Here is an 11,847-nt window from a genome sequence, read left to right on the forward strand (position 1 = left end):
ATTCATTCTTTTCTTTACACGGATCAGTCGTCCTGGTCCCTTTGCAGAAAAACAGCCCCAAAGCATGATGTTTCCACCCCCATGCTTCACAGTAGGTATGGTGTTCTTTGGATGCAACTCAGCATTCGTTGTCCTCCAAAAACACGACGAGTTCAGTTTTTACCAAAAAGTTCTATTTTGGTTTCATCTGACCATATGACATTCTCCCAATCTTCTTCTGGATCATCCAAATGCTCTCTAGCAAACTTCAGACGGGCCTGGACATGTACTGGCTTAAGCAGGGTGACACGTCTGGCACTGCAGGATTTGAGTCCCTGGCGGCGTAGTGTGTTACTGATGGTAGGCTTTGTTACTTTGGTCCCAGCCCTCTTCAGGTCATTCACTAGGTCCCCCGTGTGGTTCTGGGATTTTTGCTCACCGTTCTTGTGATCATTTTGACCCCACGGGGTGAGATCTTGCGTGGAGCCCCAGATCGAGGGAGATTATCAGTGGTCTTGTATGTCTTCAATTTCCTAATAATTGCTCCCACAGTACCTATTGCAGATTCAGTCTTCCCAGCCTGGTGCAGGTCTACAATTTTGTTTCTGGTGTCAATTGACAGCTCTTTGGTCTTGGCCATAGTGGAGTTTGGAGTGTGACTGTTTGAGGTTGTGGACAGGTGTCTTTTATACTGATAACAAGTTCAAACAGGTGCCATTAATACAGGTAAGTGGAGGACAGAGGAGCCTCTTAAAGAAGAAGTTACAGGTCTGTGAGAGCCAGAAATCTTGCTTGTTTGTAGGTGACCAAATACTTATTTTCCACCATAATTTGCAAATAAATTCATAAAAAATCCTACAATGTGATTTTCTGGATTTTATTTCTCATTTTGTCTGTCATAGTTGAAGCCTACCTATGATGAAAATTACAGGCCTCTCATCTTTTTAAGTGGGAGAACTTGCACAATTGGTGGCTGACTAAATAGTTTTTTGCCCCACTGTAACTTACAGTGTACAAGACTAAAAAGATTTTCAGCTCTTTAACATCCAAGGTAAGAACGATAGAATTACCTCTAGAATGATAGAACGATAGAATTACCTCTAGAATGATAGAACGATAGAATTACCTCTAGAATGATAGAATCACCTCTAGAACGATAGAATTACCTCTAGAATGATAGAACGATAGAATTACCTCTAGAATGATAGAATTACCTCTAGAACGATAGAATTACCTCTAGAATGATAGAACGATAGAATTACCTCTAGAATGATAGAACGATAGAATTACCTCTAGAATGATAGAACGATAGAATTACCTCTAGAATGATAGAATTACCTCTAGAATGATAGAATTACCTCTAGAACGATAGAATTACCTCTAGAATTACCTATATAATGATAGAATTCCCTCTAGAATTATAGAATTACCTCTAGATAGAATTACCTCTAGAATGATAGAATTACCTCTAGAATGATAGAATTACCTCTAGAATGATAGAACGATAGAATTACCTCTAGAATGATAGAACGATAGAATTACCTCTAGAATGATAGAATTACCTCTAGAACGATAGAATTACCTCTAGAATGATAGAACGATAGAATTACCTCTAGAATGATAGAATTACCTCTAGAATGATAGAATTACCTCTAGAATGATAGAACGATAGAATTACCTCTAGAATGATAGAATTACCTCTAGAATGATAGAACGATAGGATTACCTCTAGAACGATAGAATTACCTCTAGAATTATAGAATTACCTATAGAATGATAGAATTCCCTCTAGAATTATAGAATTACCTCTAGAATTATAGAATTACCTCTAGAATGATAGAATTACCTCTAGAATGATAGAACGATAGAATTACCTCTAGAATGATAGAACGATAGAATTACCTCTAGAATGATAGAACAAAATAATTACCTCCTTGGGTCCGGCCCAGGCGGTGACACTGACAGGGTAGCGCCCAGGGACGGCGTATTTATGACGCGTCGTCATGTCGACCGTTTCCGTAGCGTTGACCCGGGGTGAAAGGTCACCGAAGTCCCAGGAGAGGGTGACAGGGGTCACCGAAGAGAGGATAGACAGATGAGCGGAGGAGTGGACGCTGACGGGAGGGAAAGGAGGGAGAGACGCAGCGAAGTCCACCACAAAGACGTCATGGGCCAACGTCCAACCACATTCCTTTAACCAAATCAGAGCAAAGTTGGAGTTAGTCCCACCACACTGCTTTAACCAATCAGAAGACAGCTACATTTAGGATCAGTTGGATCACTTTGTAAATCCCAATACAGAGCTGCTACATCTGTACTGTACGTTACTATGGACACTGCCTTCAGAAAGGACTTATTCGTTCCCCTTGACTTATTCCCCTTGACTTACTTATTCCCCTTTTCACTTATTCCCCTTGACTCATTCCCCTTGACTTATTCCCCTTGACTCATTCCCCATGACTTATTCCCCTTGACTTATTCCCTTGACTCATTCCCCTTGACTTATTCCCCTTGACTCATTCCCTTGACTTATTCCCTTGACTCATTCCCCTTGACTTATTCCCTTGACTCATTCCCCTTGACTCATTCCCCTTGACTCATTCCCCTTGACTTATTCCCCTTATTCCCCTTGACTTATTCCACATTTTGTTGTGTTACAGCCTTTAAAATGGATTTTATGAATTTTTCTCTCACCCAGCTACACACAATACCCCATAATGACAAAGGTAATACATGCTCTTACATCATTTTGCAAGTTTATTGAAAATTAAATGCAGGAATATATAATTTTCTGAAGTATTCACACCCCCTGAGTCAATACTTTGCAGAAGCACATTTGGCAGCGATTACAGCTGTGAGTCTGTCTGGGGAAGTCTCTAAGAGCTTTGCACACTTTGGATTGTACAATATTTGTTCTGTCAAGTTGGTTGTTGATCGTTGCTAGACAGACATTTTCAAGTCTTGCATTAGATTTTCAAGCCGATTGATGACAAAACCTGTAGCTGGGCCTCCCAATGCATTCAAAACCTGTAGCTGGGCCTCCCAGATGCATTCAAAACCAGCTGGGCCTCCCAGATGCAAAACCTGTAGCTGGGCCTCCCAGATGCATTCAAAACCTGTAGCTGGGCCTCCCAGATGCATTCAAAACCTGTAGCTGGGCCTCCCAGATGCATTCAAAACCTGTAGCTGGGCCTCCCAGATGCATTCCCAATGTCATCTTGGTGAGCACCTCCAGTGTGGATGTGTTGTAGGTTATTGTCCTGCTGAAAGATGAATTCATCTCCCAGTGTCTGGTGGAAAGCAGACTGAACCAGGTTATTGACTCAATCCTCCAGGATTTTGCCTGTGCTTAGCTCTATTCCATTTCTTTTCATCCTAAAAAAAAACTCCCAAGTCCTTGCTGATGACAAGCATAGCCATAACATGATGCAGTAACCTAAAAAAGTCAAACTTAAAAAAGTTGTATATACAGTATATGAAGAGTGGTACTCGGTGATATGTTGTGTTGGATTTTCCCCAAACAAAACGCTTTGTATTCCGGACAAAGTAAAGAAAATTGCCACATTTTTTGCAATTTTACTTTAGTGCCGTATTGCAAACAGGAAGCATGTTTTAGATTTTTTTTTTTTTAAATGTAACAGAACTTTTCACTGTCATTTAGGTTAGTATTGTGGAGTAACTATGTTGTTGATCCATCCTCAGTTTTCTCCCATCACAGCCATTAAACTCTAACTGTTTTAAAGTCACCATTGGCCTCATGGTAAAATCCCTGAGCAGTTTCCTTCCTCTCTGGCAACTGAGTTGGGAAGGACGCCTGTATCTTTATAGTGACTGAGTGTATTGATACACCATCCAAAGTGTAACTAATAACTTCACCATACTCAAAAGGTACATTCAATCTATTTTTACATACACATCTACCAATAGGTGGCCTTCTTTGTACTGGAAAACCTCCCTGGTCTTTGTGGTTGAATCTGTTTTTGAAATTCACTGCTTGACTGAGGGACCTTACAGATAATTGTATGTGTGGGGTACAGAAATGAGGTAGTCATTAAAAAATCATGTTAAAGATTATAATTGCACACAGAGTGAGTCCATGCAACTTATTATTCAACTTGTTAAGCATATTTTTATTACTGACCTTAAGGCTTGTCATAACAAAGTGGTTGAATACCTATTGACTCGATACATGTCCGCTTTGCATTTTTAATTCATTAGTAAAAATGTCAAAAAACATCATTACACTTTGACATGATGGGGTATTGTGGGTACGCCAGTGACATAAAATCTCAATGTAATCCATTTTAAATACAGCCTGTACCACAACAACATGTGGAGGAAGTTAGAATTCAGGCTGTACCACAACAACATGAGGAGGAAGTTAGAATTCAGGCTGTACCCCAACAACATGTGGAGGAAGTTAGAATTCAGGCTGTACCCCAACAACATGTGGAGGAAGTTAGAATTCAGGCTGTACCATGTGGAGGAAGTTAGAATTCAGGCTGTACCCCAACAACATGAGGAGGAAGTTAGAATTCAGGCTGTACCCCAACAACATGTGGAGGAAGTTAGAATTCAGGCTGTACCCCAACAACATGTGGAGGAAGTTAGAATTCAGGCTGTACCACAACAACATGTGGAGGAAGTTAGAATTCAGGCTGTACCCCAACAACATGTGGAGGAAGTTAGAATTCAGGCTGTACCACAACAACATGAGGAGGAAGTTAGAATTCAGGCTGTACCCCAACAACATGTGGAGGAAGTTAGAATTCAGGCTGTACCATGTGGAGGAAGTTAGAATTCAGGCTGTACCATGTGGAGGAAGTTAGAATTCAGGCAACAACAACATGTGGAGGAAGTTAGAATTCAGGCTGTACCACAACAACATGTGGAGGAAGTTAGAATTCAGGCTGTACCACAACAACATGTGGAGGAAGTTAGAATTCAGGCTGTACCCCAACAACATGTGGAGGAAGTTAGAATTCAGGCTGTACCACAACAACATGTGGAGGAAGTTAGAATTCAGGCTGTACAACAACAACAACAACATGTGGAGGAAGTTAGAATTCAGGCTGTACCACAACAACATGTGGAGGAAGTTAGAATTCAGGCTGTACCACAACAACATGAGGAGGAAGTTAGAATTCAGGCTGTACCATGTGGAGGAAGTTAGAATTCAGGCTGTACCACAACAACATGAGGAGGAAGTTAGAATTCAGGCTGTACCACAACAACATGTGGAGGAAGTTAGAATTCAGGCTGTACCACAACAACATGTGGAGGAAGTTAGAATTCAGGCTGTACCACAACAACATGAGGAGGAAGTTAGAATTCAGGCTGTACCATGTGGAGGAAGTTAGAATTCAGGCTGTACCACAACAACATGTGGAGGAAGTTAGAATTCAGGCTGTACCACAACAACATGTGGAGGAAGTTAGAATTCAGGCTGTACCACAACAACATGTGGAGGAAGTTAGAATTCAGGCTGTACCACAACAACATGTGGAGGAAGTTAGAATTCAGGCTGTACCACAACAACATGAGGAGGAAGTTAGAATTCAGGCTGTACCACAACAACATGTGGAGGAAGTTAGAATTCAGGCTGTACCACAACAACATGAGGAGGAAGTTAGAATTCAGGCTGTACCACAACAACATGAGGAGGAAGTTAGAATTCAGGCTGTACCACAACAACATGAGGAGGAAGTTAGAATTCAGGCTGTACCATGTGGAGGAAGTTAGAATTCAGGCTGTACCACAACAACATGAGGAGGAAGTTAGAATTCAGGCTGTACCACAACAACATGTGGAGGGAAGTTAGAATTCAGGCTGTACCACAACAACATGAGGAGGAAGTTAGAATTCAGGCTGTACCATGTGGAGGAAGTTAGAATTCAGGCTGTACCATGTGGAGGAAATTAGAATTCAGGCTGTACCACAACAACATGTGGAGGAAGTTAGAATTCAGGCTGTACCACAACAACATGAGGAGGAAAGTTAGAATTCAGGCTGTACCACAACAACATGTGGAGGAAGTTAGAATTCAGGCTGTACCACAACAACATGTGGAGGAAGTTAGAATTCAGGCTGTACCATGAGGAGGAAGTTAGAATTCAGGCTGTACCACAACAACATGAGGAGGAAGTTAGAATTCAGGCTGTACCACAACAACATGAGGAGGAAGTTAGAATTCAGGCTGTACCATGTAGAACAAGTCAAGGGGTGTGAATACTTTCTGAAGACACTGTATATGTACTAATGTAAATAGTTTTCAATAATAAAGTCACCAGGAAGTTATAACAAAAACAAGGAAGTAATCAGGAAGTTATAACAAAAACAAGGAAGTAATCAGGAAGTTATAACAAAAACAAGGAAGTAATCAGGAAGTTATAACAAAAACAAGGAAGTAATCAGGAAGTTATAACAAAAACAAGGAAGTAATCAGGAAGTTATAACAAAAACAAGGAAGTAATCAGGAAGTTACAACGAAGAAAAAGGTAATCAGGAAGTCGTTAGCCAGTCTCCGTCCACCTTCATGACGTGAGGCTTGGTGCAGGCAGCAGAGCACTGAGCTTCACTGATGCGGTTGGGTTCATAGTTGGTGCTGCAGAGACACTCCCTCCGGGCCCCCAGGCCCCCGTAGCGTTGGGAGGCCCCGTAACACACAGAGTTACACTCCTCCCGGGAGAAGTTACCCGGGGTGGATGAAGAGAAGATGACCAGCTCACTGCCTCCTCCGCTGTGGTCACTGTCCTCCAGACAGGCTGCATAGTTCAGACCTGGTTAATCAAGACATTAATCAATCAACCAATCAATCAAGCAATACATCTAGAATGGATGAATTACAACAACTGTGTGTACTGTCCTCCAGACACACAGTACAGTTCACAGATCAATCAATTCAACAACTACTGCTATGTGTGTGTGTGTGTGTGTGTGTGTGTGTGTGTGTGTGTGTGTGTGTGTGTGTGTGTGTGTGTGTGTGTGTGTGTGTGTGTGTGTGTGTGTGTGTGTGTGTGTGTGTGTGTGTGTGTGTGTGTGTGTGTGTGTGTGTGTGACACGTGTGTGTGAAGTGTGTGTGTGTGTGGTGTGTGTGTGTGTGTGTGTGTGTGTGTGTGTGTGTGTGTGTGTGTGTGTGTGTGTGTGTGTGTGTGTGTGTGTGTGTGTGTGTGTGTGTGTGTGTGTGTGTGTGTGTGTGGTGTGACACGTGTGTGTGTGTGTGTGTGTGTGTGTGTGTGTGTTTCTCTGTGTGTGTGTGTGTGTCTTGTGTGTGCAGGTGAGCAGTGACACGTGTGTGTGTGTGTGGTGTGTCTTACCGCAGGTGAGCAGTCAGGTGGTGTCTCAGGTGTGTGTGTGTGTGTGTGTGTGTGTGTGTGTGTGTGTGTGTGTGTGTGTGTGTGTGTGTGTGTGTGTGTGTGTGTGTGTGTGTGTGTGTTTCTCTGTGTGTCTTACCGCAGGTGAGCAGTGACACGTTGAGTAGTGGTTGGTGTCTCAGGTTGTGTGTGTGTGTGTGTGTGTGTGTGTGTGTGTGTGTGTGTGTGTGTGTGTGTGGTGTGTGTGTGTGTGTGTGTGTGTGTGTGTGTGTGTGTTTGTGTGTGTGTTTCTCTGTGTGTCTTACCGCAGGTGAGCAGTGACACGTTGAGTAGTGGTTGGTGTCTCAGGTTGTGTGTGTGTGTTTCTCTGTGTGTCTTACCGCAGGTGAGCAGTGACACGTTGAGTAGTGGTTGGTGTCTCAGGTCAGGCGGTTGGACACAGAGCATGTTCTCTGGGTGACGCACCCGCACTCCCCTCTCCTGAAGCCAGCTCACCAGACGAAATAACTTACAGTCACACACAAATGGGTTGCTGCTTAAGTCACTGTGGAGGGGGGAGGGAAAGAGAGAGGGAGGAGAGGAGAGAGGAGAGGAGAGAAGAGAGGGAGGGAAAGAGAGAGGGAGGAGAGGAGAGAGAGAGGAGAGGAGAGAGGGAGGGAAAGAGAGAGGGAGGAGAGGGTTGAGAGGAGAGGAGAGAAGAGAGGGAGGGAAAGAGAGAGGGAGGAGAGGAGAGAGGGAGGAGAGAAGAGAGGGAGGGAAAGAGAGAGGGAGGGAGGGAGGAGAGCAGTGGGAGGAGAGGGATGGGAGGGAAAGAAGGAGGGAGGTTGGGAGAGGGAGGAGAGGAGAGAAGAGAGGGAGGAAAGAGAGAGGGAGGAGAGAAGAGAGGGAAGGAAAGGAGGGAGGGAGGAGAGAGGGAGGGAGGGAGGAGAGAGAGGAGAGGGATGGGAGGAGGGAGAGAGGAGAGGAGAGAAGAGAGGGAGGGAAAGAGAGAGGGAGGGAGGGAGGAGAGAGGGAGGAGAGGGATGGGAGGAGAGGGAGAGAGGGAGGAGAGGAGAGAGAGAGAGAGGGAGGAGAGGAGAGAAGAGAGGGAGGGAGAGAGAGGGAGGAGAGAAGAGAGGGAGGGAAAGAGAGGGAGGGAGGAGACAGGGAGGGAGGGAGGAGAAAGGGAGGAGAGGGATGGGAGGAGGGAAGAGAGGGAGGAGAGAGGGAGAGAAGGGAGGGAGGGAGGGAAAGAGAGGAGAGGGAGGAGAGAGAGGAGAGGAGAGGAGAGGGAGGGAGAGGAGAGGGAGGAGGAGAGAGGGGGAGGGAAAGAGAGGGAGGAGAGAAGATAGGGAGGGAAAGAGAGGGAGGGAGGAGAAAGGGAGGAGAGGGATGGGAGGAGAGAAGAGAGGGAGGGAGGAGAAAGGGAGGAAAGGGATGGGAGGAGAGAAGAAAGGGAGGGAGGAGAAAGGGAGGAGAGGGATGGGAGGAGAGAAGAGAGGGAGGGAGGAGAAAGGGAGGAGAGGGATGGGAGGAGAGAAGAGAGGGAGGGAAAGAGAGAGGGAGGAGAGAAGAGAGGGAGGGAAAGACAGGGAGGGAGGAGAAAGGGAGGAGAGGGATGGGAGGAGAGAAGAGAGGGAGGGAGGAGAAAGGGAGGAAATGGGTGGGAGGAGAGAAGAGAGGGAGGGAAAGAGGAGGGAGGAGAAAGGGAGGAGAGGGATGGGAGGAGAGAAGAGAGGGAGGGAAAGAGAGAGGGATGGGAGGAGAGAAGAGAGGGAGGAGAGGGGTGTAATTAACAGTAGTGTTCTTTGTGTGGGTGTGAGAGTGAGTTCATAGTGGAAATCTAAACATCAGAGAAATAACAGAGAGATCCTACCAACACATTCTCTCTCTGTCTATTTTAGTCTCTGTTTCAGTTGGAGATGTAAACAGAGAAAGAAAAGAGATCCTACCAACACATTCTCTCTCTGTCTATTTTAGTCTCTGTTTCAGTTGGAGATGTAAACAGAGAAACACAGAGAGATCCTACCAACACATTCTCTCTCTGTCTATTTTAGTCTCTGTTTCAGTTGGCTTTATGGGTGGGTACAGTCTATGTACATTGAAGCGATACGACCTGAGGGGTGTGGTATATGGCAAATATACAGCGACTAAGTGCTGTTCTCACAGTCTGATATACCACAGCTGTCAGTCAGTCAGCATTCAGGGCTCCAACCAGCCAGTTTATAATGAAGTACATACCACATAGAGACAGACAGTATACCATATAACAGGATGACATCATGACTGAGATGAAAATGTTTCATAATCACACACCTAACCAGAAAGAGAGGACAGAGAAAGAGAGAGAACGAGAGAAGAGAGAAAGAGAAAGAGAGAGAACAGAGAAAGAGAGAAGAGAGAAAGAGAAGAGAAGACAGAGAAAGAGAGAACGAGAGAAGACAGAGAAAGAAAGAGAACGAGAGAAGAGAGAAAGAGAGAAGAGAGAAAGAGAGAAGACAAAGGGAGAAAGACAGAAAGTCAAGAGAGAAAGAGAAGATTTGTGACCTGTTGCCACAAGAAAAGGGCAACCAGTGAAGAACACACACCATTGTAAATACAACCCATATTTATGTTGATTTATTTTCCCTTTTGTACTTTAACCATTTGTACATCATTACAACACTGTATATATATATATATATAATATGACATGTGTAATGTCTTTATTCTTTTGGAACTTCTGTGAGTGTAATGTTTATTGTTCATTTTTATTGTTTATTTTACTTGTGTATATTATCTACCTCACTTGCTTTGGCAATGTTAACACATGTTTCCCATGACAATAAAGCCCCTTGAATTGAATGGAGAGGAGAGGAGAGGAGAGGAGGGGAGGAGAGGAGAGGAGAGGAGAGAGAGGAGAGGAGAGGAGAGAGGAGAGGAGAGGAGAGGAGAGGAGAGGAGAGGAGAGGAGAGGAGAGGAGAGGAGAGGAGAGAGAGGAGAGGAGAGGAGAGGAGAGGAGAGGAGAGGAGAGGAGAGAGAGGAGAGGAGAGGAGAGGAGAGGGAGAGGAGAGGAGAGGAGAGGAGAGGAGAGGAGAGGAGAGGGAGGAGAGGAGAGGAGAGGAGGGGAGAGGGAGAGAGAGGAGAGGAGAGGAGAGGAGAGGAGAGGAGAGGAGAGGAGAGGAGAGGAGAGGAGAGGAGAGGAGAGGAGAGGAGAGGAGAGGAGAGGAGAGGAGAGGAGAGAGGAGAGGAGAGGAGAGGAGAGGAGAGGAGAGGAGAGGAGAGTGCTCAGACTTACATTTCTGTTAAATTAAATAAATGATCACATATATCTTCTTCTATGGTGGTGATCTGGTTGTTACTCAAATCTCTGAAAAAGAGAAAGAACGAGACAGAGGATGACAGACACATATCACCGTGACAACCGCCGCCCTCCTAACCTCCACACTTTACATTCTACCCTTGTTTGTAATTGACCTGCCTGCTAAAATAAAGGTACAATTAAATGTAAATGAAATAGCCCCTCTTCCCCTAGTTAAACCTCCCACCCTCCATAATGGATGGCTGCTGGTTTGGACGGGGCTGATGGAAAACACTGGAACAGACCTGTAGGAGGAAAGGAAAGGGGGACGAGAAAGGAGTGGAAATGAGAGGGGGGAGGGGTGGCAGAGAGATGGAGGGGTTGGATGGCAAGAAGAAAGCTGTGAAGGAGAGGGTGGAGGGGTGGCAGAGAGATGGAGGGGTTGGATGGCAATAAGAAAGCTGTGAAGGAGAGGGTGGAGGCATTTGGTGAGGCGAGAGGATGGTTGAGACTGGTTTATAGAGGGAGATGATGGATGGAGGGAGGGAGAGAAGAAGAGAGAGAGAGAGATAGATGGAGGGAGAGAGAGAAGGAGAGAGATTTGGAAGTAGAGCCGACAGAGCAGGGAGAAGCCAGCTAGAATTGTGCTTAATGGTTCTGTGATTGGTGTGTGTTCCTCTCAGCACAGCCAGACCTCTCCTGTGGGTTCTGCCTAGTTAAATACAGACTAAACCACACTGATTTTTCTCTCCACCCTCTTCCTCCTTTCAGCCCCCCCCATCCCCCTCTCCCCTCTAGGTGACATACAGTATAGAGAACAAGGGTCTGGAGCAGAAGACCCTCTGGGGAGAACACTGATTCTGTTGTCCTGTAGATACCTGAGAGAGAGAGAGAGAGAGAGAGACAAAGAGAGAGAGAAAGAAAGAAAAAGAGAGAGAGAGAAAGAGAAAGATAAGTTATCAGACATAGACAAGCACACACACAAACACACATCCAGCTATACTCACAGTTCTCGTAGGGAGGTGAGTTGATCAAAGAGACTTGGTTCCAGAGATGAGATACGGTTCCTGGACAGATCTCTGTAAGGGGGAAATAAAACATTACAATTACTGACTGACTGGGAGACAGAATGTCAACACACACACACACACACACACATTCTGTACTGCCAACCTCCTCCTCTCTCCTTCCATCCCCCATGGAGGCCACTAGCCTAGCGGTTAAGAGTGTTGGGCCACTAGCCTAGTGGTTAAGAGTGTTGGGCCACTAGCCTAGCGGTTAAGAGTGTTGGGCCA

The 11,847-nt window shown here is 45.2% G+C and overlaps 1 protein-coding gene and 1 long non-coding RNA gene across 2 annotated transcripts in view; both read right to left on the reverse strand.

The window, feature by feature from the left end:
* Positions 1 to 11,580, reverse strand: part of pkd1a (polycystic kidney disease 1a) — a gene marked incomplete at its 5' end in the record, with an annotated part of 125,725 nt that extends 114,145 nt beyond the window's left edge. The window contains 6 exon segments of the mRNA XM_042316071.1: positions 1,910 to 2,170; positions 6,511 to 6,758; positions 7,673 to 7,836; positions 10,550 to 10,621; positions 11,360 to 11,430; positions 11,560 to 11,580. Of these exon segments, the coding sequence (XP_042172005.1) occupies positions 1,910 to 2,170; positions 6,511 to 6,758; positions 7,673 to 7,836; positions 10,550 to 10,621; positions 11,360 to 11,430; positions 11,560 to 11,580 (837 nt within the window).
* On the reverse strand, positions 2,719 to 3,599 carry LOC121845209. The gene is made up of 2 exons (XR_006082433.1): positions 3,064 to 3,599; positions 2,719 to 2,975 (listed from the first exon to the last, which is right to left on the reverse strand). It is a non-coding gene; the product is annotated as an uncharacterized LOC121845209 (long non-coding RNA).
* Positions 11,581 to 11,847: the final 267 nt, after the last annotated feature.

This window comes from Oncorhynchus tshawytscha, unplaced genomic scaffold, assembly GCF_018296145.1.
Source record: "Oncorhynchus tshawytscha isolate Ot180627B unplaced genomic scaffold, Otsh_v2.0 Un_contig_8889_pilon_pilon, whole genome shotgun sequence".
Taxonomy (NCBI): Eukaryota; Metazoa; Chordata; class Actinopteri; order Salmoniformes; family Salmonidae; genus Oncorhynchus; species Oncorhynchus tshawytscha.